General features: G+C 49.2%; 11 protein-coding genes across 11 annotated transcripts; 2 read left to right on the top strand and 9 right to left on the bottom strand.

Moving 5' to 3' along the window:
- Positions 1–542: 542 nt before the first annotated feature.
- EDB91DRAFT_4030 (uncharacterized protein) lies at positions 543–2236 on the bottom strand. Its single transcript, XM_041327138.1, has 6 exons — positions 1973–2236; positions 1439–1895; positions 1253–1378; positions 1071–1198; positions 867–1016; positions 543–807 (listed from the first exon to the last, which is right to left on the bottom strand). Exons 1-6 carry the CDS (start codon positions 1978–1980, stop codon positions 774–776), a joined length of 903 nt encoding a protein of 300 aa, XP_041184092.1. The 5' UTR covers positions 1981–2236; the 3' UTR covers positions 543–773.
- A 374-nt stretch (positions 2237–2610) lies between these two features.
- On the bottom strand, positions 2611–3595 carry EDB91DRAFT_1091577 (uncharacterized protein). The gene is made up of 5 exons (XM_041316694.1): positions 3214–3595; positions 3121–3165; positions 3048–3059; positions 2875–2997; positions 2611–2828 (listed from the first exon to the last, which is right to left on the bottom strand). The coding sequence occupies exons 1-5, from the start codon at positions 3544–3546 to the stop codon at positions 2664–2666; spliced, it is 678 nt and encodes a 225-aa protein (XP_041184093.1). The 5' UTR covers positions 3547–3595; the 3' UTR covers positions 2611–2663.
- Positions 3596–3604: 9 nt separating this feature from the next.
- On the bottom strand, positions 3605–4999 carry EDB91DRAFT_1091581 (uncharacterized protein). The gene is made up of 6 exons (XM_041316695.1): positions 4973–4999; positions 4373–4901; positions 4193–4318; positions 4014–4141; positions 3815–3964; positions 3605–3762 (listed from the first exon to the last, which is right to left on the bottom strand). The coding sequence occupies exons 2-6, from the start codon at positions 4850–4852 to the stop codon at positions 3729–3731; spliced, it is 918 nt and encodes a 305-aa protein (XP_041184094.1). The 5' UTR covers positions 4853–4901; positions 4973–4999; the 3' UTR covers positions 3605–3728.
- A 645-nt stretch (positions 5000–5644) lies between these two features.
- EDB91DRAFT_1241358 (uncharacterized protein) lies at positions 5645–6768 on the bottom strand (the record flags this gene model as incomplete). Its single annotated transcript, XM_041322067.1, has 5 exons — positions 5645–5678; positions 5731–5880; positions 5930–6057; positions 6109–6234; positions 6289–6768. The coding sequence occupies 5 exons, from the start codon at positions 6766–6768 to the stop codon at positions 5645–5647; spliced, it is 918 nt and encodes a 305-aa protein (XP_041184095.1).
- Positions 6769–7150: 382 nt separating this feature from the next.
- On the bottom strand, positions 7151–8814 carry EDB91DRAFT_1091590 (WD40-repeat-containing domain protein). Its single transcript, XM_041316696.1, has 5 exons — positions 8437–8814; positions 8112–8378; positions 7699–8057; positions 7619–7624; positions 7151–7562 (listed from the first exon to the last, which is right to left on the bottom strand). Exons 1-5 carry the CDS (start codon positions 8688–8690, stop codon positions 7489–7491), a joined length of 960 nt encoding a protein of 319 aa, XP_041184096.1. The 5' UTR covers positions 8691–8814; the 3' UTR covers positions 7151–7488.
- A 1789-nt stretch (positions 8815–10603) lies between these two features.
- Positions 10604–13854, top strand: EDB91DRAFT_1091599 (sulfate transporter family-domain-containing protein). Its single transcript, XM_041316697.1, has 10 exons — positions 10604–11029; positions 11084–11138; positions 11195–11277; positions 11329–11391; positions 11440–11732; positions 11783–11934; positions 11992–12246; positions 12298–13099; positions 13158–13239; positions 13293–13854. Exons 1-10 carry the CDS (start codon positions 10913–10915, stop codon positions 13632–13634), a joined length of 2244 nt encoding a protein of 747 aa, XP_041184097.1. The 5' UTR covers positions 10604–10912; the 3' UTR covers positions 13635–13854.
- Positions 13855–15129: 1275 nt separating this feature from the next.
- Positions 15130–16497, top strand: EDB91DRAFT_1091608 (transcriptional regulator TACO1-like protein). Its single transcript, XM_041316698.1, has 8 exons — positions 15130–15333; positions 15387–15458; positions 15517–15538; positions 15590–15696; positions 15747–15823; positions 15876–15941; positions 15992–16157; positions 16207–16497. The coding sequence occupies exons 1-8, from the start codon at positions 15241–15243 to the stop codon at positions 16444–16446; spliced, it is 843 nt and encodes a 280-aa protein (XP_041184098.1). The 5' UTR covers positions 15130–15240; the 3' UTR covers positions 16447–16497.
- EDB91DRAFT_1091612 (uncharacterized protein) lies at positions 16498–18578 on the bottom strand. The gene is made up of 2 exons (XM_041316699.1): positions 18173–18578; positions 16498–18123 (listed from the first exon to the last, which is right to left on the bottom strand). The coding sequence occupies exons 1-2, from the start codon at positions 18187–18189 to the stop codon at positions 16518–16520; spliced, it is 1623 nt and encodes a 540-aa protein (XP_041184099.1). The 5' UTR covers positions 18190–18578; the 3' UTR covers positions 16498–16517.
- Positions 18314–18968, bottom strand: EDB91DRAFT_1233130 (limkain-b1-type NYN domain-containing protein; the record flags this gene model as incomplete). The annotated part of the gene is made up of 4 exons (XM_041321075.1): positions 18314–18379; positions 18417–18595; positions 18648–18872; positions 18929–18968. 4 exons carry the CDS (start codon positions 18966–18968, stop codon positions 18314–18316), a joined length of 510 nt encoding a protein of 169 aa, XP_041184100.1.
- A 1074-nt stretch (positions 18969–20042) lies between these two features.
- On the bottom strand, positions 20043–20831 carry EDB91DRAFT_1091616 (uncharacterized protein; the record flags this gene model as incomplete). Its single annotated transcript, XM_041316700.1, has 1 exon — positions 20043–20831. A coding segment is annotated over one exon (789 nt), but the record flags the coding sequence as incomplete, so codon positions are not given.
- Positions 20832–23532: 2701 nt separating this feature from the next.
- On the bottom strand, positions 23533–25284 carry EDB91DRAFT_4430 (uncharacterized protein). Its single transcript, XM_041327286.1, has one exon. The coding sequence runs from the start codon at positions 25049–25051 to the stop codon at positions 23720–23722; it is 1332 nt and encodes a 443-aa protein (XP_041184102.1). The 5' UTR covers positions 25052–25284; the 3' UTR covers positions 23533–23719.
- Between the last annotated feature and the right edge of the window lie 1194 nt (positions 25285–26478).

Raw genomic sequence — 26478 nt, forward strand, 5'->3', positions numbered from 1 at the left:
CGATCAAGATCTAGATCCAATTTAGTATATGTCACGCTGTCACAAAAATGTCACTTCCGGATCACCAACTTCCACTTTGCCGCTAGAACGACGAGCAGGCGAACCTGCGGTGTCCCAGGTTCGCTTGAGCTTTTGTTACGCCCACCTACTAGGCTACCTGCATGCTCGTTTTCGCGCTGTCTCGATACCTCTCAATTACGACATGGGACGATTGTTATCTACCGCACGATGATAATTATCTGCCTTGCGACTGAATGCTCTATAGATGCTATGCATCCACACCATTTCGACACCTTGGCAGCCACTTTCTAATCTGATGACTCGCCGTACGAGCAAGCTGCAAAAGGCTGCAAACCTATTCATCTATTAACTCACTCTTGACTGGTTGCTGGCTAAGGGCCGGCTAGCGCCTTTCATCCAATATTGTACTTTCCTTCGATAGAACACTCAGATGGTTCTCGCCCATTTGCCACGTTCATTAGGGTTTACGTTGATCCTTTGGGCAAACCTGTGCTCGTGAGCCTGCTGTTAACTTCTTAGGGTTGGTGTTCGACCCCACTTCGCTCCTCCGAATTAATCACCTCAAATAGACCTCGAATAACCGCTCCAGTTGCGCAGTTTCACGCCCCAGCATCGAAGGAAGTGTTGAGCTTCAGAATACGACGTCCATGCGAGGTGCAAGTCTGTAATCACGACCCTATTTTTTTTTTACAAATACGACCAGGCTTTGTCTCTATGTCCAACAAGCAAGCCTTCCTTCATTGAGTGTTCTGTTACCACGAGTGGTGACCACCGCTGACGATAATGCTGCAAATTTTAGACTTAAATTGACCGCTAAGGAAGGAAATTCAACGACGACAACGTACTCGCTACCCGTGCAGAATGTCGATGCGTCAGACGCCAACCACGTCACTACACCGCGCAACTCGTCGGGGCGTCCGAGCCGACCCAGAGGGTTCATGCTAGACCACACATCGAACAGGTGTGGTTGCTTGTCCAGATATGCTGCGGTCATACTACCACAGCCATCATTATTCGATGTTGCGGTTTAATTAAATCACGAGACAAACCTAGTGTAGATATGTCCTGGAGACAACGAGTTGACGCGAATCTTCTTCTCACCGAGTTCGCAAGCCATGCTACGAGCCATCTGGAGGACAGCCGCTTTGGAGCTGTTGTACGAGACCCAGGCGTGGCCCTAAATGGGATCAGCATACACGCACGACCATAACGGTTATCGGAAGAGGCTCACTCTGTTGGTAATACTGCCTGACATCGATGCGATGAGGATGATGCTACCACCGCGTCCGAAGCGGGCCATCTGTCTGCCAGCAGCCTGCGCAGTGAAAAGGACGCCATTGGTGTTGACATCCAGGACCTGCACATTGGATTTAATCTCAAAGGCTATGCGATAATAGCCTCATCGACAGCCACCCACCTCTCTGTACTCCTGCGCGGGGTATTCCAGGCAGTCAGTGTGGGACCTGAGAATACCGGCCGCAGCGACGCAAAAGTCCATCCTTCCCTCCTTATCACCAATCTCCTCCACCTTCTTCCAAAGGGCCTCTTGATCAGTTACGTTCGCGCTGAAATACTCCAACCGCGAATTGTTCCCTAACTTCGCGACGTAATCTCTGCATGCGACCCATTCATCTGATGGTTTTTCTGGGAGATCGAAGCAGTACACGACGCGTGCGCCAGCTTCGCAACATGCAAGAGCCATCTCCAGGCCAAGACCCCTATTTCCTCCAGAGACAAGCCCGACGCGATCGATCAGTGCGAACTCATCGAAGATCTTGGGTTTTGGTGTGATAGACGGGTCTGCAGCAGCCTCGAGAGCGGCTTCGATACCGAGTTTACCAAGAGGAGATGTAGATTGAGCTGGGAATTGGGAACTAAGGGCAAATTCAGCCTCCCTTCCACACCAGCAGCGAAGACATTCCTCGATAGACAGATCGAAATAAATACTTACCTGGACATAGCTTTGTGCTCACTGATAACCGATGATAGATGATGAAGATTATCTTAGAAATGTTAGGGGAAGCGATTGCGTAAAAGGGGGCTTTATACTGCACGGATCTCCACCTCCATAAGGCTTCCGGAAGCTCACCTGACCATGGTCAAGGCGAGATGCGGCGCACGAACAACGAAATTACTATTCTCAGTGGCCTCATGAGCATGAGGTGGTAATCTGCGAACAGTCTTCCCACAGGAGATAAAGAGCAAGTCTAATGGTTGCGGTTCCCGCGACTTATCGATGGTAGAACCACTGTGCTGATGATGTCAGTGAGGTGCGAGACGTGAGCAGGCCATCATGCAATATTGTCTCCTAAGGCTAATGTACATCGAATCCGCAGGTGCAGTACTTTACAAGCTAGTGTGTAACATAAATCTCTGCGCAGTAATGTAAACGAAGCTCGCTCTTGTATGTGGAGCAACATAATGACAGTGAGTACCTACAAGGAACGAGCCGGACTCCAAGTCAGTGTGGCTACATTGAGTCTATATTATGGATGCTATTCACCTCAGCATAAGGTGGAACAAAGAGATGAGCTGCGAAAATACCGATGGATTAAGTTAGGCGAAAGAGAGAAGCCCTAAGTACTTTACAAGCTACGATGTAGCATCAAAATCGACGTCCGAATATCTTCTGTACGCTGGGATCAAGCTTTGGGTGCACCAACGAACCATGGCGTAACGAGCGCATTCGCGCGTCTGACGAGATTGACAACGAACCAGGATGAAAACTCCTTCCCGCTCCACTGGTCTGTCATACGGATTATCTTGTAGTCCTCATCCAATTCTACGACGATGATAGAGTCGATTCGCTAACAAGAAGTGAGCTAAAAACGATTCGTAGCTAACACCGCAAACCTTCTTGGTTCCAATATACCGGAAGGTATACTCTTGCGTTTGCGAGTAGACGAGATGTCTCGGCAAGCGCGTAAACGACATGACCCGACTCGAGATTGTCTCTGACTTTGAAAAAATCTTTGGCTGGAGCCCTGTGAGACTTGGAACATTCAGTTGAAAGCATGTTTACTCGCCATAGCAAACCACTGGGAGAAGCGACTCGAAATAAGCCTTGGCACTCTATTGGCATGACTTAGAGACTCGCACCTGAGGAGCATACTGCGCATAACCCTCGCATTTGACCAAGGGATCCTACAAGAATGAGTGAGAGGTAGAACCGCATGATAATATAAAACCAACCTCAAAAACTGCATCGGGCCTCCATGTTCTTTCAAAAATCTCCTTTGATGGCCGACAACAGTACAACTCCTTCAGATCAGCCATAATGCGATCCCGAACTATATCGTCTCCTTCCATAGATGAACTGTGCTTTCCAGGAGACGTGAAAACTTGGTCGTCTTCGTCAGACACGGGCGCTCCAGAGTAATGACCTCCAGCAGCGGAGTGGACGATGTCTAGAATTGGGAGAGATATATGCAGAGACGGGCGGTGGTATATCATTGTAGGGGATGGCGAATCACTACTTTTGGGTGAAGCATCGTGTACATAAGGTGTTTCCTGTGATGTGGTCATTTCTGGAGCTCTCAGAGTACTTCAAGAGGAGGTTAATGAACACGAGTTGAACCAATGTGGAGAAACTTAGATAAGATAAGATAATAACAGTGGCTGTGCTTTCATGGCACGAGGTCCTCGACTATTCTTACAGCTTGAAGCACATATAATCAATTCGAACACGCTGGTACTCAATATTAACTCTACAATGCGGTGTGTCCACCGTCGACAACAATGCTAGGAAATATTTATGTTAATTTTCACATTTAGAACCAGGATTTTTACGCACTTGCTTCCTGTGCAATAGCTCGACGCGTCGGATGCCAGCCACGTCACAACTCCCCGCAGTTCGTGAGGTTTGCCAAGCCTTTTCATTAAGTTCTGCTCTGACCATACAGCACGGAACTCTGGTTGCGCAGAAAACAACGGTGTCAGGAGGCTACAGCCTGATGGTTAGAGGACTTTGGAACAAGCGATACAGAACGTACGGTGTCTCAATAAAACCTGGTGATAATGAGTTCACCCTGATGTTCTTTTGCGCAAGTTCACATGCCATGCTGCGGGCCATCTGTATCACTGCGGCCTTACTAGTATGGTATGGCATCATTGGCGGATCCTGCGAGTGCAGTCAAGGGCATGCAAGCGAGAAAAGCCGAATAATAGCTACCCTCAGAGCAACACTGCCAGCGATGGAGGCAACGAGAACAATACTTCCCGGCAGCTGGAAACGAGCAATTTGCTTTGCAGCAGCTTGGGCGCTGAAGAACACCCCTTTGATGTTTACAGCATAAACCTCACATGGAATCAACTTGGCTATCCTTGCCATCGCATAAAAAACTTGGCACACCTTTTCGAGGTCTTCTTCGGTGTATTCCAAGACATGACGGGGAATCCCCGTAGTGCCTGCAGCTGCCACGCAAATATCCATTCTCCCCTCTTTTGTTGCAATGTCTTCTACCGTTTTGAGTAGCCTTTTCTGATCGCAGACGTCAGCGGTCACATATTCGAGTCTTCCAGCGCCCCCAAGTTTTTCTACGATCTGGCGAGCAGCGTTCCAATCTTCACCTGGCTTCTCCGGGAGATCTAAACAATATACTGCACGCGAACCAGCCACAGAGAGCGCCAAAGCGGCCTCGAGCCCAAGACCACGGTTACCTCCAGTGACAATCGCAACCCGGTCTGTTAATGCAAAGTCTCCCAAACCCTCTCTTTGGATCGCGGGCGTAGTGTGCAAGGAGGATGACCTGACTCCAGTCTTCTTGATAGATAGCGTCCTTGCGAGGCGCAGGGTTGTTAGGCAAGAGCGACTGGCGATTAGCTTCAGCATGGTTGGCCCTCTAAGCTCTTATCGTTGGTACAGGAAATCCCTTGCGTATCTTATAGGTGAGCGGTAGTGTCAGTCTATATATGTATAACTGAGATCGATCACAAGGATGGTTGAAATCACACGGAAGTACCTCCCTGGCTGACGAGCATCCGATCTACTGCCACATGTTCGCCAGCTCCTGCCACATGTAACGAACTCAGAATAGGTTCATCTGAATCGGCTCACTTGGCTCAGCGCGGTTGATCACTTCATGCTGTTCCGTGCGGCTCGGACGCCACACGTCAATACTTCAATGGCTGTTCGCTCCGAGGCAGGTATTACGCAATCTTGTACGTTGATAAAAAGGTCTGTACCCACTGTCTGAGTCTCGCTGTGTTACCCATGACTGCTTGGTGATGGAGGAAGAAGGTGGTGGAGATGAGGCCCCACTAGAGATTGTGCTATATAGAGCACATCGCATCAGGCAAGGAATATGTCCAAGCAGGCTGCCAATTCGATCGATAGCGTGAGCGGTTTTCTTCTTGTCGATACAGCCGCAGATATGCATGAGGAGGTGGGGAGAGGGAAGTGGAAGTGTGTTGCAAATAAGCAATATAGCGCATACGAGCAGCACTAGATAGATATCGTTGTTTTTAGGCAAAAAGTCATAGTAGCAAACTGTCGCGACTTAGCCTCGTGAACTAGCCGCCTTGTCGAGGGGGGATGTGCGACCAGGTCTCTCGAAGACCTTCATTTTTTCTTACAAGTACTTACATAGAATCGATTCGAACACTCTGGTACTCGATATTGACTCTACAATACAGTATGTCCACCGTCGACAATAATGCTAGGAAACATGTACGTCAATTTTCACATTTAGAACCAGGATTTTTACGCACTTGCTTCTCGTGCAATAGCTCGACGCGTCGGGTGCCAGCCACGTCACAACTCCCTGCAGTTCGTGGGGCTTGCCAAGCCTTTTCATTAAGTTCTGCTCTGACCATACAGCACGGAACTCTGGTTGCGCAGAAAACAGCGATGTCAGGAGGCTACAGCCTGATGGTTAGAGGACTTTGGAACAAGCGATACAGAACGTACGGTGTCTCAATAAAACCTGGTGATAATGAGTTCACCCTGATGTTCTTTTGCGCAAGTTCACATGCCATGCTGCGGGCCATCTGTATCACTGCGGCCTTACTAGTATGGTATGGCATCATTGGCGGATCCTGCGAGTGCAGTCAAGGGCATGCAAGCGAGAAAAGCCGAATAATAGCTACCCTCAGAGCAACACTGCCAGCGACGGAGGCAATGAGAACAATACTTCCCGGCAGCTGGAAACGAGCAATTTGCTTTGCAGCAGCTTGGGCGCTGAAGAACACCCCTTTGATGTTTACAGCATAAACCTCACATGGAATCAACTTGGCTATCCTTGCCATCGCATAAAAAACTTGGCACACCTTTTCGAGGTCTTCTTCTGTGTATTCCAAGACATGACGGGGAATCCCCGTAGTGCCTGCAGCTGCCACGCAAATATCCATTCTCCCCTCTTTTGTTGCAATGTCTTCTACCGTTTTGAGTAGCCTTTTCTGATCGCAGACGTCAGCGGTCACATATTCGAGTCTTCCAGCGCCCCCAAGTTTTTCTACGATCTGGCGAGCAGCGTTCCAATCTTCACCTGGCTTCTCCGGGAGATCTAAACAATATACTGTTCGCGAACCGGCCACAGAGAGCGCCAGAGCGGCCTCGAGCCCAAGACCACAGTTGCCTCCGGTGACAATCGCAACCCGGTCTGTTAATGCAAAGTCTCCCAAAATTTCTCTTTGGGTAGCGGACGTAGCGTGCAAGGAGGATAACCTGACTCTAGTCTTGTTAATAGATGATAACCTTGCGAGTCGCAGGGTTGTTAGGCAAGAGTGGCTGGACATTGGCTTCAGCATAGTTAGCCCCACTTATCACTGATACAGAGGAAATGATGAGCATTTTACAGCCCATTTTATAGGTGAGCACTAGCGCCAGTCTTGACCCTAATATCAATAACCAACATACGTTCAAGGCACAAGCAAGCTATTTTCCTTGACTGACGAGCACTCGAGTATCCCCAACGGGGTATAGTGTCGTGAACCTGTCGCGCTGTCGAGGGGCCATAGGTGGAATGTGTGAGAAAGTCTCTAGAAGAACATTGCGAAGAAGTAGGGAAGTCATTCGACACATACCGAAAGTAGTGAAAATGGCCGTCCTTATCAAACATGACTTGCGAGAGAAACAAACGGATCCGAAAACAAGGGAACCTTGCTGAATCGAAGGAATTGTCTAGGAGATCTGTTGTCTCTGTTGAAATGCGCATAATTTGAAAACATCGAGCACAAGTCGTTTGTGGTACGTTCTTGCGAGATCGTCCATCATGACGAAGGCCTGTAGTCACAGTATACCCTACACTGGGAGTTCGATTGCGATTCCACGTAAGACCACCAGCTGTCGAATAAAGGCAGTCATGCAGATTGGAAACAGTATGATATGATTGAATTGTAGACCTCTTGACATTACATTATGTATCCCCTTGCTCGATCAACGAACATTTCCACATACTAGTCGACAATGTATGAAAGAATTGATCTGAAGACGTTAGTTGGTGTGCGGAATCCCTTTCCCGCTCTCTCTTAACCACCGTTAGCATTACCTTGCCACAAGCCGTATGCCTTCCCGGGTGTTGTTTGCCAGAGTCGAATTGTACCTGTGACATGATACTTGTCAATATTGTCCGGGCCACTTTAACGGAACAACCCTTACCATCCTCTGAAAAGTGGGTCGTGACGTAATCAATGCCTTATCAGATAAGGGTCTCTGCAGTTGTGAGGAAGAAAACGCACCGCTGCCGCTTGCATATACTTCACCGTCAGGGCTAAACTCTACGCAGTGGACAGGTCCATGATGCCCCTTCAAGATCTCCCTCTCTTCTCCATCCATTCCATGAACCCTGACCCACTCGTCACCAAGATTGCCTGTGACAAAGCGGTCTTGAAGGATAGGATGAACAGATGCAGATGATGGCGAATAAGGCAAGTTGAGACTATGCGTTGGGGTACCACTAGGCAAAGCAGGTATAAATGCTACGGTTTTTCCTGATGTCACAACCAGACGCTTGGTTTGCGGGGATAGTTCCATAGAGGTTATCGGATTAGGGAATGTCATAGTTGTAGTAAGTTTTCGTGTTCTTAGGTCCCACCATCTGTGGAACTGTATCATCAGTGACGCTCTGTTATGGCAAGTTATTACTACAAACTTGATGATACCATCCTCGCCAGCGGATACACCGGTATGTTCTCCGACCCAAACTACACTCTTCACAGTTCCATCATGCGATGGTACACCCAGGTCTCCAAGGAAATCTGCCTCCGCGTCAGGGCGTCCAAGGTCGAATATTCTGACCTTCTTCTCCTGACCGCCAGTAAGAAGGTGAGAACACGACGGAGAGATTGCCACAGTCCGAACAATATGATTATGAGGGAATGAGTGCAACACGTCTCCCGAATATGTGTCCCAGATTTTTCTTGATTTCAATCATAGTTAATAGGGAAAGGATAAAGTAATTGAGGTGGTAGACTCACGCAGTGAAGTCAGCGCTTCCTGATGCCGCTCGCGAAGCGTCAGGAGAGAGTTTGGTGCACCACACTGCACCCTTGTGACCCAAAAATGTGCCTATCCAGTCCCCGGTCCATTCTCTGAGCATCGGATTGCCATCTTTGCAGCTTGACACAAGAAGATAGGTCCCATCGTCTTGCAGCGATGAAAAAGAAAGGTGAGTGACAGGGCGAGTATGTCCTGGTGCCACGAGAGGCACGGGCTTTGGATGGGCAGACATAGATCGTTACTGAAGATTCGTGATATCTGTTCGTGATACAGGCGCACCGCGCTCTGGTCTTGACAACTTGCGAGTACAACACAAGTCTAACAAAAAGGAAAACAGCACGTACACGTGACCATTTACGGCAGAACCCCCCTGGTGTAACTCTAAGTAGTACTATACAAGCTAGTTGCCAAGGGCCGGTCGACAGCTGCAGCTTGCTCCCGAAAAGTACTACAGTAGACTATCTCATATGACATTTTGGATGGTCCCACTGTGGGGCAGTGAGAAATTGTCCCATAATGCATATTGGATAATGCATAGACTTGCATGGTCATTATGCATTAATTATGGGATAGCTTCAAGCCTTGGTCGTGTTCGGTTCAATATTTTTAGTGTACTGGGGCTACGTACATTGTGAAGGAACTCATTCCACCTCATCCCACATACATATCTACAATGCTTGTAGACAGAAGAAAACCGCGAGACATGCCTCCACCCTGTCAAAGACAGCTAAAAAAAACCGAAGGTCAACGACACCCCAGCAACCTCTGCGCAACCGGCTGCTCGCACAGTCGCACGCCAAACGACCCTCAACCAGAGGTCTCTCACGCGGAAATGCTTGCGCTGTGTCAGCTGCTCGAAGGAGGCTGCCTCCAGTTCGGAAATGCTGACTCCACAGTTCCACTGGACTTCGTGAAGTAAATCCGTCTTTTTCGAGCTCACTTACGACGTGAGAAGCTCCTTCACGGAATGCAGACTACAATAGACTCTTATTTTCGTTAAGCAGATACTGTAGATGTGTTACACCTTTGTGCGGAGTCACGCGAAGTCACAATCTGGCACAAAATGTGACATATGTTCTAATGCATAAAGATTTTGTGGTCCCGACGCTATGCATTATGAGATAGTCTACTGTATTAGAGGGTTTCCCTGAATTCAGGTTAGTTCAACATTTCACGCAACCTGTCAATTGCCATGTTCTACGTCAACATCACTATGTAGCCCCCGCATACAGTATCGAATTGCGATCATCGGGAACTTTCTTCCAACCTGACATTAGCCTCTGTCAACAGCTGCTTGCGAAAACAAGACAATCCTCACCACTACTAGTGGCGAATGGCACAAGGGGCAATTATCCCGTTCTTAATGCTTCATTGCCATATGGGACCAATGTTTCTGCTATCACAGCGCCACAGGTGAACCTGCTTGGCTCGAGGAAGGTGACTGGCATGTACCTGCGGGAACCTGTATTGACGTTATAATCACTTATGTTTCCCGAAAGGAACTGTGTAGCAGTGTACTTTACACTTTCAGACTTCCAAGAAAGGTTTTCTCTGATCAAGGTGTGCGGTAAAATTGTGGATGACCGTCGGCATCCCCTGCAAACTTGAAGGTACTCCCACACTGTTTTGAAATACGAGCTTCAGTCCCAGGCTCAAGATAGGATGCAGCCTCCATGTTGTATATTGCCGCGGCCTCACTTGTGGTATGACTTCGTTTGTCAATGTGAACGACGCGGTCTGACATGTTCCATACCGACCCCACGGAATTGGTGCCTAATGTCACGCCAAATCTGAACACCCGCTCCGGGAGGCACCGTTATGGAGCCTTGGACTGCCCTGGATCACGCTATGTACTATATTCGATAATACCATTTATCATCAAAGCACGACAATCTCTAATAATACCGTATAAAGGACTTGCAATCATTATGGACCGGAAAATGGAGAGAGAAGTTGAGAAACATTGTGTCTATGCCCAGCAAATACTAAGGCGATACACCAAGTACTAAGCCCCCAAGTTGAAACGTCAGTATCTTACCTGATGATAATTCAGACTTGAGAACAGTCGACGAATTTCAACTCAGCGATTGTGGAAACAAACCGAATCTTCCGAGTCTGTTTGGAGTAACTATCGTCAATTTAACCATCAATGGCGTGCTCAGTCGACATCGACGCCCAGTAACATGCCTCACGGAGGTGACGGATTGATTAGGACTCCCGTCTATAAAATGGATAATCCAGAGCTTCTGTCAAACTGTCCCGTTCTGATCATCGTGCACTCTTCGAAACACAGAAGTACTGTACGTGGCGAACGTAATCACCTGAAAGCCGCAGTATCTGCTGCATTTGTCCGTGCTGACTCGGAGCGCTAGCGCTGAATTAAATACCGAGTAGTACCTCTCATTCCCATTTGAGCCGGCGTGCTTGATCCCCCGCCTTCCCAATATCTCAACCATGCTTTCAACAGCAAAACGCGTTGGCAATAGGATCATCGGATATCCCGAGCAGACGGTGACCACAATCTCCACCGACACCTATTTGAAGACCGTTGTGAAAGACCCAAAGAATAGGGTATGGCATTCATAGACTTTTCATTTGTGTTCGATTCAGGCCGTGTCATTTCAGGCGGTGAATTACTTGACCAGCCTTTTCCCAATCATTGGATGGATCACGCGATACAGTGAGCCATATTCTTACTTGGGTACATGTTACTTGTACTCATTCCGATGTTTCCAGACTTGGGATGGCTTACTGGCGACCTTATTGCGGGCCTTACCGTAGGAATGGTGCTTGTGCCACAGGGAATGTCATATGCACAAGTAAGTACTCTATCTCAAATCTCTTTCTCGTTTATTGACAAGTCTTCTTAGATTGCGACGCTTCCTCCTCAGTACGGTTTATATTCATCTTTCGTTGGCGTTCTTGTATACTGCGTACGTGCGCACTAAAATGAGTATTCGCAACGCTCAATTTACTTCTAGTTCTTCGCGACTTCGAAGGATGTCTCTATCGGACCTGTGGCAGTCATGTCGCTAACCGTGGCTGAAATCATTAGCGCTGTGGATTCAAAGTACCCTGGTAAATGGGATAGCCCACTGATAGCCACCACACTGGCATTTGTTTGTGGATTTATCGTGCTTGGGATCGGCCTCTTGCGCCTCGGCTGGCTTGTCGAGTTCATACCCACACCGGCAGTCAGTGGTTTTATGACTGGATCTGCGATCAATATAGTTGCAGGTCAGGTTCCTGGCCTCATGGGTATCACTGGGTTCAAGTAAGCGGTATCATTCCCTGCGAAGTGCCATTTTGTGACACACTCCATAGTACTCGAGCCGCCACGTATCAAGTTATCATCAATACCCTCAAGGGACTTCCTGGTACGACTCTAGATGCCGCCTGGGGTCTCCCAGGCCTTGTTGCACTCTACGCAATCCGTATAACTTGTGATCAATTATCCAAGCGATACCCCAGAAGAAGTAAGCTGTAATATTTGCGGTGTTTCCTCGATGAGACTCTTAATGGTATCTGTTCAGGTCGACAATTTTTCTTCGTCTCAGTTACAAGAAATGCTTTTGTGGTGATAGTGTTGACGATCGCTGCTTGGTTGTACTGCCGAGACCATAAAAGCGCCTCTGGTAAATACCCAATTAAAATATTGCAAAGTGTACCTGCAGGGTTCCAAAACGTGGGCGCCCCCGTTATCAACAGCGAGCTCGTCAATGCCCTCACACCACACATTCCTGTCGCCACCATCATTCTTCTCCTTGAGCACATAGCCATCGCCAAATGTAAGCCACTAATCATCTGACCATCTGGCCCTTTTGACACACTAATTACAGCATTTGGACGGGTTAATGGATACAAAATCAACCCCAACCAAGAGCTCATCGCAATAGGTGTCACGAACACGATCGGCACTCTCTTCCACGCTTATCCCGCGACAGGATCATTCTCCCGTTCTGCTCTGAAGTCGAAGTCAGGCGTGCGGACTCCTTTGGGCGGTGTTGTCACTGCGATGGTTGTCCTTGTTGCTCTCTATGGCCTTACCTCAGCATTTTACTGGATCCCTAATGCTGGGCTTTCAGCAGTCATTATCCACGCGGTCGCTGATCTTGTCGCGTCACCTACCCAAGTATATTCTTACTGGCGCGTCTCCCCCCTCGAGTTTATCATTTGGTTGGCTGCAGTTCTGGTCACCGTCTTCTCATCGATTGAGAACGGTATCTATACCTCCATCGCAGCGTCATTCGCCCTCCTTCTGGTTCGCGTCGCACACCCTAGAGGATATTTCCTCGGGAAGGTTACCCTTAGACGTGACTCAACGGAATCACGAGAAGTCTTTGTTCCGTTGCGCAAGGACGGCGTAACGAACCAATATGTCAAAGTTGACCCTCTCGTTCCGGGTGTGATCCTGTACCGCTTCGAAGAAAGCTACCTATACCCCAACTGCTCTCTCATCAACTCCGCCATCGTCGATTATGTAAAGGAGAATATGAGACGTGGGATTGACTTCGGCGCGATCCATTTGGCTGATCGCCCCTGGAATGATCCCGGACCAACTCGTGGTAACTCCGAAGCTGCGGAGGCAGCCAACAACGAAAGACCTGTCCTTCATGCCGTTGTGCTAGACTTCTCTGGAGTGTAAGTGCTCTGACTCCAGTCTCCTTTGCGAGTCACTTCATTTACTTCTCATTCCTAGATCTCATATTGACACCACGGCTATCCAAGCTCTCATAGATACACGGAACGAAGTCCAGAGATGGGCAAACCATCCTGTAGAGGTCAGTCATGATGTCGATCCCCGCTACGCTGTCTAGTTAATGCAACACTACAGTTCCATTTTGCCACCATCCTCTCCCCCTGGATTCGGCGTGCTCTCGTAGCCGCGGGTTTCGGCATCGGTACCCCAGCAGTCGAGCTGTCAAGAGAAATCGCACCTGTTGTACCCTACCGTGGCGGTCGCCGTGAAAAATGGTGGGATGACGCCGCCAGCTCAGGCTTGGAAGATATGGAGGCCCACAGCGAGTCTCCTCCTCCTACATCGGAAGCGGTGCCTATCGTCCCTATTGAAACTCCCTTCTTCCATTTCGACCTCACTAGTGCTGTCCGCGCCGCGGAGGCTGGTGTAGAGAAACCTGCCGACAGAGCTGATACTCCACCGATGAAATCTATTTAAAGCGGTTTAATTTGAGGTTGAGTAGTCTAAGATCTATGTAACAACTTCACGGAAGTGTACTAAGATGTACTATAAACTGTGCCTATATTAGGACCTTGTGGTCTGGATGTTGTACATACCATCATATCGATGTCGCTCTCATCATTCTACTTCGCCCATATGTGGCCTCTTTACGCAGCCATGAAGTGCAAAATTTGAATAGAATTTGCTTCTTGTCATGTTCTGAGGGCAGGAACCCCGTTGCTACCTTTTATCGCTGAGATCTGAGACACAAAAACGTTGACATAAATGTTACATCTTAGGCATACACCAACACTGTGGAACATGTCACAACTGAGCACTGAGAGTTGTGTTTAAACGTGGAATATCGAAATGAACGAATCTACGCGACCATAGAGCCTTGCCAAAATCATCATGTCACTCACTCACCCGGTCATGCCTTCGAATACATCGTACGAATTCGATCCCCTAACACCGTGACTGAGGCGGATGTGACTCAATAAAGGGCAACTAAAAAAGGGCACCAAGCGAATTTAGTAGACCAGTAACTCGATCTTGCCTCTCCGTTTCTTCTCCATCTTGCCGATCATGAGATCATGAGCCGTATATATGCGACAGCCTTGTCTGGAGTCATCTTTCCGGGACGTATCTTCTGCCTCAGCCGACTAACTGCGACTTCGCCCCTGGTAGTACATACTTTGTCAATCCACTCGAGGTAAAAGCGATTCTCTAACGGCAGATTGGCGTCAACGGAGCGTGGACCGAAGTAAACGACCTTCAAATAGAGCGATATTATACTGTCATAGTGGTACGCGGATATCAGAGCTGCGTTCAGGAGTCAGCTTCTCAAGCACTTAGAGGTAACGATACACATTACCATCGATGCAAGGCACCAATCTGGGGAAGCGACAATGGAGTGTACTGTGTATGAAAGTGGTGGACTCAAATTCTTCTGGGCTGAGATTGAGTTTCCACTGGAAGCTGGCAGGCACAAGATAGAGGATGTCGCAGTCAAAGCCAGAGGGGGATCCCCCGTCCAACCAATCTCTTTATCAGGATTGACTCGATTCGGGAGATTTGCTTTTGGGAGATAGCCTTCAGGATCTTTTTCAAAGCAGCCCATTTGCAGGAGGTGATGGTGGGCATCCTCCAGCTCCGAATCAGCCACCGCGACGATGAAGTCCCAGACGACAAGGTCAGAGCCATAAACCCTTGCAGATAAGTCACCGACGATGCAGACATGATAGTCGTCATTCTAAAGCATACGAACGACTCGGATTTCCTCTGACTGGTGAGTCGTCGTTGACTGTAGGGAATATTAGCAAAACAAGTTGCGAAATGCTTAAGACGATGTTTGCGCCGTACGTGCGGCAGGGTCATTCTGACTCATTCAAATCAGAGAGCGACTGTCGACTGTCAAATCGCAAAAATTTGAACGCCTTTGTGATACCCCATTATTGCCTAGAGAACGTAGAGTACGTAGGTTATAGACACGGAACTATCACGATAGGCGGGGAAATACCGGAAGGTACCCGGAAATTACTTACCGTTGGAGTACTGCTCACTACATACCAACTTGGTCTCGACATACATTACGATTTGCTGAATGCTTCGCTCAAGGCTATCGACTGCCTTGCCGCGCGCATCATATACACGATCATTTTCCAGGAGTTCAACACCATTCTCAGGTCATAACAAAGTTAGGCTTGTTCTCTATTCTTACCCTTCAGACAGTCATATCCAACCTTCTAGTGGTCCAAAATCAAGCAGCGAAAAGGTGCAGAAGACGCGAAGAAGTCCATTTTGTACGGTAAAGTTGCTCGCGTAAGTCTTTCCCTTTGCATGTCGTCCTAATGAACGCGCTACACGTGTTTGCTAATAGGACATTCTTGCTGCTGCCAGGAGTATGTATATTTCGTGCACGTCCACTCCAGTAGCTTATGTCCCGCATTTAGATGGCGGGTCACCAATTCCTGAAGAAAACTCTATGCTAGCCACTGCCGTCCGACGCGCAAAAGACGCGGGTGTCCCGAAAGAGAACATCGAGAATGCGTTGGTCAAGGTGCGTATACAAGCTCATTAACCGCTGTTGAGACCCACCAAATTCTCTAGGCCTCCAAAAGCAAGAGCGACAATGGTCAAGCCGTAACTTACGAAGCCATGATGCATGGCGCTGTGGGCATCATCATGTGAGTTCCTACCAGAACTCTTCGATATCCATGTAGCCGAACGACTGGGAAGAGAATGTAGAACCAACAATGTCAACCGGACCCTCAGTAACGTGAGGGAAATGCTCAACCGTCATGGGTCCGTCCAGCCTTTATTTTTTGTGTTTTCACTTCAATATCACCACTCAGTGCTCGACAGGCCCCAGTCAAGTTCATGTTCCGTCAGCGAGGATACCTCAAAATAGCTCTCAACCCAAACGACATAGAAGACTTGTTCAACACAGCAGAGTCGACTCAGTGCGCCTTTGATTTCGATGAATGGGAAGATGACGCTAGTGGCAGTCGCGGAATAGAGGTCAGCCCCCATTTCTCTATTCCCGAGAACTGAACCCATCAAACCCTAGTTGGCATGCTCTCCTGACGAGCTGCTCAAGTTAGAAGATGGACTTCGTCAGTACATCCAGCAGAATGCCAATGCTGAAATACTAGTCAGGGAGGTTAGATGGGCCCCACTAGAAGAGCAAGGAAGTACAGACGATGAAAAGGACAGCGTCTCAAATCTCGTCGAAGCTTTAGAAGAAGACGAGGACGTCACTTGCGTGTCAACTTCCCTGGAATACAGCCCTCTGCTAGGAAATGCTTAATTTACCGTACATAGTCATACAACGGATAATATACTTGAACCATAGCACACAGAGACATCACACACACCATGCTAGCAAGAACGCTTTCCACTCAACACATCGGGATGAAGCTTCACCCACGTTGCACTACCACCATCTCCTCCACATTGCACAACACCGGCGTCCACGGCTTGAGCAAGATATTCTTCCGGACTTGACGTGCCAGCTTTAGAATATACCGCGGATCCAAGCACTAGGGCGACCGTTGAAAAAGAGGCCTTCACTATCCCATTCTTATGAACATTGGACAGGCAGGCGATGAGCGGCTGGAAGCAAAGCGGGATCGGCACCACTGGCAGAGAAGGTGGACTGTTGGACTTCGGTGTAGCTAACTTGGTGGTCCCCTGCGACGCGGTGCTCAATGGCGGCGTACTTGCTGTGAATGATGTTTTGGAGCAAGAAATGTTATCTTGTGGTGTAGGAGGATTGTTACTGTGGACAGTCGAAGGGGCGGATGACTTCGGTGCATCAATTTCCTGCCTGAACCAATTTGGATGCAGGGCTATCCATGCGGCACCGCCCCGAGTCTTCCCCCCACCAAGCTCGATAACAGAAGCTTTTTCCGCTAGCGAAAAATAATTCGCGAACTTAGTCACGCCCGCGCGCTTGAATACATCCTTTTTACACCGACCCAAGTCGGTAGAAATATCGGACCTGGGGGGTTTCATGTTCCCTTTCGACTTCTCCAGTAGAAGCTGATTGATCAGCGGAAGGAATTGTGGGGGTGTAAGGCGTCGAATCTTGTCTTCTATGGACTCGATAAGAGGTGCTCGACACCCTGAATATTCGTCTTTGTTGTCATCGATAACAGACATTGCTTGTTGTGAGCCGCTCCCAACGTTAGACATGGTAACGTTGAAATCGGAGATGACCGAAGCCGACGATGACGATGACGTCGGAGACATTGGAGTTACAGAAGGCTCAGTGGCAGGGGAAGAATTATTGATGGGTGGAGAGATTAAAATATAAGTATCGCTTGGGGTGTGGCACGATTCGGCAGAGTTCACTGTATGTGAGGGATCATCGACCTCAGTCAAAAGTGGACTGCCAATCAAGACATTTGGAACATCGTCGCCAAGCCCAAAGGCGTCCATAAGTGCTGCTTGGTCCGATGGAAGGACACAATCGTCCATAACGGCTGAGACAGAATCAGTGTTCGTTGATTTCGGTGTAGTGATGGTATCATTCCGTTTGTGCGGGTCTGCAGATGACAAGGGCACAACGGCAGGCACAACGTTCTGAGGCGCGCTGCCGTACGAGATGGAGGCGCATCCCGAGATGGTGCGGGTGTGTAACGGGGGGCCAAGGGGAGCGCTCCTCGCATCCACGTCGTACGGGACGGCAGGTAATGGAGAAGGTGGGAAATTTCCTAGGCCCATGGTATGGGGTACGCCAGGCCCGTTCGGGTTGCGCTCCAGTCGGGCAATTATGCTGGCGTAGGGATCGCGAGTCGCATCCTGAATCTCATCAGCTGTGCTAACACGATCGTCTGCAAGGCTTTCATCTGAAAGTGCATTATTCTTTTTGAGAGGGGAGTCTGGGCTTCGATCAATATTTGGAACAGTCTGCGTCGACTGTGTCACGTATCTAGCCCGTGACCCGAATCTAGGACGTATACTAGGTGCCTCAGGGATGATGCTAGCAGCTTTCTTCAGCGTGCGCGACAGCGTTGGCTGGGTGGCATCACCTGAGTCTGTGTTCCATTCAAACACTGGTGGCTGTAGTTCCTCTGTTACACTAACACGTCGCGTATGGGCAGGTGGTGTGGGGAGAGACGAGGAAAGGAGGGTAACGGCAGGATCTTCATTCGAATCTCGAATTTCCCGCGTCAGGCGCTCGAAAACATCCTCGTCAAGGTTGCGATAAGGTTGCCGCACTGGGGATGTATCAGTTTCTGTGCGCTTTCCAAGAATCGCAAAATTCCAGTCCACTACGACAGAGGCCTGAGACTCCAGACTCTGGGGAATGTTTGGCGCTGGGGGCACGATGAGGACGACGCTATACTGTCGAAGGCGGAGGGTTGAAATGGCATAAGCATAATCTCGGTCACCGGCTATCAGGATAATGGTTGCCGGTGACGGATTATCGACAGCATATGCAAGCATATCCACTGGCAAGCAAAGTTCACAGTGCATGGTACGGGCGCCTTAGTGAACACACACCGAGAATCATCTTGTCCACGACGTCTTTCCTGCCGTTGTGGGGGCAGTCGATCATGGACACTCCAGAGGACTGAAGGTCTGAGCGAAAACCGACAGACTTGGGGGACTGCGAGGATATGTCGAGGTAAGCTTTGAACGACGTTACGTTTCCAAAGACATGCGCAATTCGTCGGATGCCATTTACAATGGCATGTCCTTGTGAATTCAAGGGAGGACTACAGTTTTCTGGCAGAAAATGTAGTACCACATAAGCTGTCAGAAGCGGTAACGCAGACACCCACCATAGTCCCAGAACACAGCGACCTTTCTATGGTTGGACATGAAGCGCTCATTAAGGAGGGGGATAAGACTACTACTAAGATGCCTCGTGGAGTATGGACGAGGCAACTCGAGCCTCGAGGTGGGTGCCGTTAAGCGGCCTGCGGCATTCTAATTCGGGGCGGCCGCATTAAATTTACTACTTAGTGGAGCTGCACTCGTCTCACTCGGCGTACGTTGGCAGCGCTCAGAAGTGCACAGTAAATGAAATGCAACTTGAAAAAGCCGTTCGACATACACGCATTTCGCGGAGTACTCACTTTCTTCTACTACGTCGCTGACTTGAAAGTAAAGTCCGACCAGCAGTGGCAGCATGAAGGCGACGACGCAGTCACATTATAATATGTACTTCCGAGTCTAACCTAAATATCTCCCGCGGGCGTCGAGTCATTCCATTGATACAAAATAGTACAATTCACCCACAGCGACAACGTCCAGGTCTTCTCGGGTCTCTCTAGTTAGAATCGCAAGTTTTATTTGTCGGACTAGTCACTAATTTTGAAGGATTGAGCACAATAGTAGCGCCTGGGATCAGTCTCCAGCTATACAGACTTTGTTGACCATAAAGTTTTGTTGCGTCGATGTGATGCGATAAATGATTCTTTCGGTGGTGTCAGTGTCTGAAATCTCGTCGAAGCTTTGGAAGAGGACGAGGAAAGGCTTCTTTGTCGAATTCCCTGGAATATAGCCCTCTGCTAGGAAACACTTAATTTACGGTACATAGTCTTACAACAGATAATATACTTGAACCATAGCACACGGATACAGCACACCAAGCTAGCAAGAACGCTTTCCATTCAACACATCAGGATGAAGCTTCACCCACACGTCACCACCACCATCTCCTCCACATTGCACAACACCATCATCCACGGCTTGAGCAAGATATTCATCCGGGCTTGACGTGCCAGCTTCGGAATATACCGCGCGTCCAAGTATTAGGGCAACCGCTGACCAGGGGGGTTTCGCTAGCCCATTGTTGTGGATATTGGACAGGCAGACGACGAGTGGCTGGAAGCAAAGTGAGATCGGCACTACTGCCAACAAAGGTGAGGCGTTGGACTTCGGTGTAGTTTCGGTGGTCCCCTGCGACGCGATGCTCAATGGAGGCGTACTTGCTATAAATGAAGTTTTGGTATAAGAAATGTCATCATGTGATGTAGGAGGATTGTTATTATAGACAATCGAAGGGGCGGATGACTTCGGTGCATCAATTTCCTGCCTGAAATTCGGGTGCAGGGCCATCCATGCGCCGCCGCCGCCAGTCTCCCCCCCACCAAGCTCGATAACAGAAGCTTTTGCCGCTAGCGAAGTATACTCCGCGAACCTAGTCACGCCCGCGTGCTTGTATACATCCTTGTTACACCGAACCAAGTCGCTAGCAATGTCGGACCTGGAGGGTTTCATGTTCCCTTTCGACTTCTCCAGCAGAAGCTGATTTATAAGCGGGATGAATTGTGGGGGTGTAAGGCGTCGAATCTTATCCTCCATGGACTCGATAGGAGGCACTTGACATCCTAAAGATTCGTCGTTGTTATCACTACTAAAAGACGTTACTTGTTGTGGGTCGATCCCAACGTTAGACATGCTAACGTTGGAATCGGAGATGATCGAAGTCGACGATGACGCCCGAGACATGGGAGTTACAGAAGGCTCAGTGGCAGGGGGAGAATCATTGACGGAAGAAGAGTTCAAAATATAAGTATCGCTTGGAGTGTGGCACGATTCAGCAGAGTTTGCTGTGCGCGAGGGATGATCGGCTCCGGTCAAAAGTGGACTGCCAATCGAGACATTTGGAACATCGTCGCCAAGTCCAAAGGCATCCATAAGTGCTGCTTGGTCCGATGGAAGGATACAATCGTCCATAACGGCTGAGACAGAACCGGTGTTCGTTGATTTCGGTGCAGTGATAGTATCATTCCATTTGTGCGGGTCTGCAGATGACAAGGGCACAACGGCAGGCACAACGTTCTGAGGCGCGCTGCCGTACGAGATGGTGCGGGCGTGTAACGAAGGGTCAAGGGGAGCGCTCTTCGCATCCACGTCGTACGGGACGATAGGTAATGGAGAAGGTGGGAAATTTCCTAGGCCCGTGGTATGAGGTACGCCAGGCCCGTTCGGGTTGCGCTCCAGTCGGGCAATTATGCTGGCGTAGGGATCGCGAGTCGCATCCTGAATCTCATCAGCTGTGCTAACACGATCGTCTGCGAGACTTTCATCTGAAAGTGCATTATTCTTTTTGAGAGGGGAGTCTGGACTTCGATCGACATTTGGAACAGTCTGCGTCGACTGTGTCACGTATCTAGCCCGTGACCCGAATCTGGGACGTATACCAGGTGTCTCAGGGATGATGCTAGCGGCTTTCTTCGGTGCGCGCGACAATTTTGGCTGGGTGACATTATCTGAGTCTGTGTTCCATTCAAACACTGGTGGCTGTAGTTCCTCTGTTACACTAACACGTCGCGTATGGGCAGGTGGTGTGGGGAGAGACGAGGAAAGGAGGGTAACGGCAGGATCTTCATTCGAATCTCGAATTTCCCGCGACAGGCGCTCGAAAACATCCTCGTCAAGGTTGCGATAAGGTTGCCGCACTGGGGATGTATCAGTTTCTGTGCGCTTTCCAAGAATCGCAAAATTCCAGTCCACTACGACAGAGGCCTGAGACTCCAGACTCTGGGGAATATTTGGCGCTGGAGGCACGATGAGGACGACGCTATACTGTCGAAGGCGGAGGGTTGAAATGGCATAAGCATAATCTCGGTCACCGGCTATCAGGATAATGGTTGCCGGTGACGGATTATCGACGGCATATGCAAGCATATCCACTGGCAAGCAAAGTTCACAGTGCATGGTACGGGCGCCTTAGTGAACACACACCGAGAATCATTTTGTCCACAACGTCTTTCTTGCCGTTGTGGGGGCAGTCGATCATGGACACCCCGGAAGACTGAAGGTCTGAGCGAAAACTGACAGACTTGGGGGACTGCGAGGATATGTCGAGGTATGCTTTGAATGACGTTACGTTTCCAAAGACATGCGCAATTCGTCGGATGCCATTTACAATGGCATGTCCTTGTGAATTTAAGGGAGGACTACAATTTTCTGATGAATAATATACCTCACGAGGGTGCAGAAGCGGCTACGTAAAAACTCACCGTAATCCCAGAAAACAGCGACCTTTCTATGGTTGGACATGAAACTCTCATTGAGGAGGAGGAAATAAGACTAGTAAGGTACCAAGTCGTGGACTCCCGCGAGCAACCCACCCTTGACCGAACCACTTTCCATTTCGGGGAGTTACTTAGCGACGTAGCGCCCTAGTCTCCAGTTATATAGATTTTGTTGCGCCGATGTAATTCGAGAGATAATTCATTCAGTTTACGATGGACTCTGCTTACTAGTGCCTCAAAACTTTGGAAGAGAACGTTGTGTTAGAGTCCGAGCGATCAGAGAGATCAGAGACGAAGAAAACCGAACGATCCGAGATAGTAGAAGAGAGAGAGTGATAAGTCCGAGCCCAAGCCAAAACGGACATTGACGAGCGACGCACTGACTTCGGCTCGTGCCCTGCAATATGTTACTTTTTCGTTCTGATATATTTACGTTTCTACACAACTTACTATATAACCGCTAGCAGTAGCACGAGCGCATCTCAGCTTCTTCCAAGAGACTGAGATGTGAGTTAATAGTATCGTCGTATCGATTAGAAAGAAAACTGACGAGTCGTTAGCATACTTGTTTCATTAGGTACGTAGCTCGTTACACGAGCTTCTTCCAAAAGACTGAGATCATACTTGTTTCATTAGCGTCCCACTCGTTATTACTCACCACACGTTGCTCCTATCTCGACTTCCGATGAATACAGCCCTCTACTCAATTTATGATACATACTACTAATACAACAGATAATACAAGTTGAACAGTAATATACAGAGACATCGAACAAAGCTAGCAAGAACGCTTTCCACTCAGCACATCTATATGAAGCCTCACCCACGCATTACCACTGGTCCCTCCACATTCCACAACACCATGGTCTACCGCTTGAGCAAGATACTCTTTCAGACTGGACGTGCCAGCTTGAGAATATACCGCGGGTCCAAGCACTAGGCCAACTACTGAACGGAGGGGATGCATTATCCCATCCTTCTGAACTTTCATCAGGCAGGTAACGAGCGGCTGGAAGCAAAGTGGGATCGGTACGGCTGTCATAAAAGGTTGAGCGTCTGGGTTTAGTGTGGGAGGTCTCGGCGACGCGGTGCTCGATGATGGCATAGGTGAAGATGGAGTTGGAGTCTTGGTATAAGGAGTAGTTGCCCTGTGGTGTAGGAGAGTTGTTACGATGGACAGTCGAAGGGGTGGATGATGACTCAGGTGCATGTGGCTCGACGTCCTGTCTCAACAAATTCGGATGGAGCGCCATCCATGCGGCGCCCTCCCTCCCACCAAGCTCGATGAGAGAAGCTTGTTCTGCTAGCGCGGTGTATTGCGCGAACTTGGTCACGCCGGCGCGCTTGTATATATCCTTGTCGAACCGAAGCAAGTCAACAGCAATTACGGACCTTGCTGGCGTCGTAATCCCGTTCGACCTCGCCTGCAAAAGCAGATTGATCATCGGCAAGAAATGTAGGGGTGTCAGGCCTCGGATCTTGTCCTCAACGAACTCGACAAGAGACGCTTGACACCCTGAAGGACTGTCTTGGTTATCACCGATAACAGACCTTGGTTGTTGTGAGTCGATCTCAACTTGAACGTCAGACGAGGTAACGTTGGAATCGGAAACAGGTCAAAGTCAGCGACGACGACATCTGAGACATAGGAGTTACGGAAGGTTGAGTGGTGGAGAGAGTGCCATTGGCAGAAGGAGAGTCCGTAGTGCAAGTACGCCAACCAATATTGGAGCACGATTCAGCAGAGTTCACAGCATACGCGCACGATCGATTGTCGACCTCAATTGGAGGTGGACTGGTTGAGCTATCTGCAACCTCCTCGTCGCTGTTGTGGTCTTTATCTTCGTCTTCGTCATCAAATTGAAAGGCATTCCTAAGCGCTGCTTGGTCCGATGGAAGGACATAATCGTCCATAATGGCTGAGACAAAGTCGGTGTTCGCTGACTGCGGTGTAGTAACGTCATCATTCCGTCTGCGTGAGGCTGCAGGCGACGAGGGCACTGCAGGAGGCATGACTCTCTGGGGTGTCTCGCCGTACGAGATGGGCGTGCATCCAGAGATGGTGCGGGTGTGTGACGCAGAGGCGAGGCGAGGGTTCTTCAGACCCAATTTGTACGGGACGGCAGGCACTGGAGATGGTGGAAAGTTCCCGAAGCTTATGGTAGGGGGTAAGTCTGACCCGTCCGGGTTGCGTTCCAATCGGGCAATTGTGCTAGCAAATGGATCGTGAGTCGCATCCTGATTCTCATTAGCTGTGCTAACGAAATTGTCTGCGAGACTTTCATTTGAAAGTTTATCGTTCTCTTTGAGAGGGGAGGCTGAGCCTTGATCGATGTCTGGGACAGTCTGCGTCGCGGATCTAGTCCGCGACGCCACAGACCCGAACCTAGGACGTTCAGACATCTCAGGGATTGAGCTAGCAACCTTCTTCGGCGTGCACGTCAAGGCAGGCAGAGTTGCATCACCTGAAGTTGCTGTATTCGGTCCAAACACCGATGGCTGCAACAGCTCTTCTGCACTAATGCGTCGCATATGGGCAGATGTTGCGGGAGGAACCGAAGAAATGAGGGTCACAGCAGGATCCTCATTGAATTCCCGGATTTCGCGCGACAGCCGCTCGACGATATCCTCATCGAGGTTGCGATAGGGTTGCCGCACGGGTGACGTATCGGTTTCTGTGCGCTTTCCAAGTATAGCAAAGTTCCAATCCACCACGACAGAGGCTTGAGACTCCAGACTCTGGGGAATATTTGGCGCTGGAGGCACGATGAGGACGACGTTGTACTGTCGAAGGCGGAGGGTTGAAACAGCATAAGCATAATCCCGGTCACCGGCTATCAGGATGATGGTTGCCGGTGACGGATTATCGACAGCATATGCAAGCATATCCACTGGCAAACAAAGTTCACAGTGCATGGTACGAGCGCCTTAGTGAACACACACCGAGAATCATTTTGTCCACGACGTCTTTCTTGCCGTTATGGGGGCAGTCAATCATGGACACTCCAGAGGACTGAAGGTCTGAGCGAAAACCGACAGACTTGGGTGACTGCGAGGATATGTCGAGGTATGCTTTGAACGACGTTACATATCCAAAGACATGCGCAATTCGTCGGATGCCATTTACAATGGCATGTCCTTGTGAATTCAAGGGAGGACTACAGTTTTCTGATGCAGGATATAGCCCATGAGGGTGCCGAAGTGGCTACGTAGAAACTCACCATAGTCCCAGAAAACAGCGACCTTTCTATGGTTCATTGGTGGGGAGATAAGACTGGTAAGGTGCCTGCAGGTCCTGAATTCACGCGAGTGCCACACTGCCGTTAAGCGGACCGCTTTCCACTAGTATTTCGGGGCGTGTAGCGCTCGCTGCTGCTGCACTCATGTCACTCGAGCTGCAAGTGCAACTTCTGTTCTACATATGTCCACGGTGGCATCTCGCGAAATACTTTCTTCTACGACGTCGCCGACTTAAAAGCAAAGTCATAGAGTTTAATAGTTTTATATATATAAGTCTATAATGATGTTGTGCCATAGTCTCGGCTCGACCTCTACCTAATGCAACCGGAGGGAAAGGGGCTCTTTGCCTCTTCGAATTACTCGCCCTCGTCGTCCCGTTAAGTACGTCTCGTTTTTCAGTAGTAGCTACAGTTTGGCTACAGTAGTCTTGTTCTCGTCGTCTCGTTATAAAGCTGTACTAATATTTTTCGAGCACCCTGTTCTATTCCTCCCTTCCTTCTGCTCGCAGCATTCACTCACATGTAAGTACGGTTTCGGAACCACTCCGGATGTACTTTTACTCTCTTTGTTTCAAGTTTCATTAGATCCTCCAGCGCTCGCGCCCTGGCAGGGAGGACCAAACGCAGTCCTACGAAGTTCTAGGCCCAGCCCAAATGTCTTCCGCGGATATCAAGTCATTCCATCGCACTCGTTGGAATCGGAAGTTTCATGTGTCCAGTTTATAGGCTCGTGACCAGCCTGGCGTATACTACCACGGACTAGTCGAGTGGCGTGGCAGGGCGAAGCGAGGAGTTTGAAATTTGCCACATGCCGGTCGGGCCGGACGTACTTATGATCATATGCGTCGAAGACTCTCGAAGTACTTGTTGCTCTCGTTCAGACTGATATATACTATGTGACCATGAGTAAGCTCTTAACATCTCAAAGACGTAATCCAGACTGATTACGGGTCTAGTGTCCAGTCACTAATTATGAAGGATTGAGTGCAAGCAAGCTGCCACTGGCGCCAATGGGTAGCTCCCGACCCTGGTCTCTAGTTATACTGCCTTCGGCAGACTTTGCTGCAGTGCTGGCAATAACAATATTAGTGTACCGCACTCACC

Source organism: Suillus paluster, assembly GCF_016628075.1.
Source record: "Suillus paluster strain FC165 chromosome Unknown EDB91scaffold_1, whole genome shotgun sequence".
NCBI classification, from domain to species: domain Eukaryota; kingdom Fungi; phylum Basidiomycota; class Agaricomycetes; order Boletales; family Suillaceae; genus Suillus; species Suillus paluster.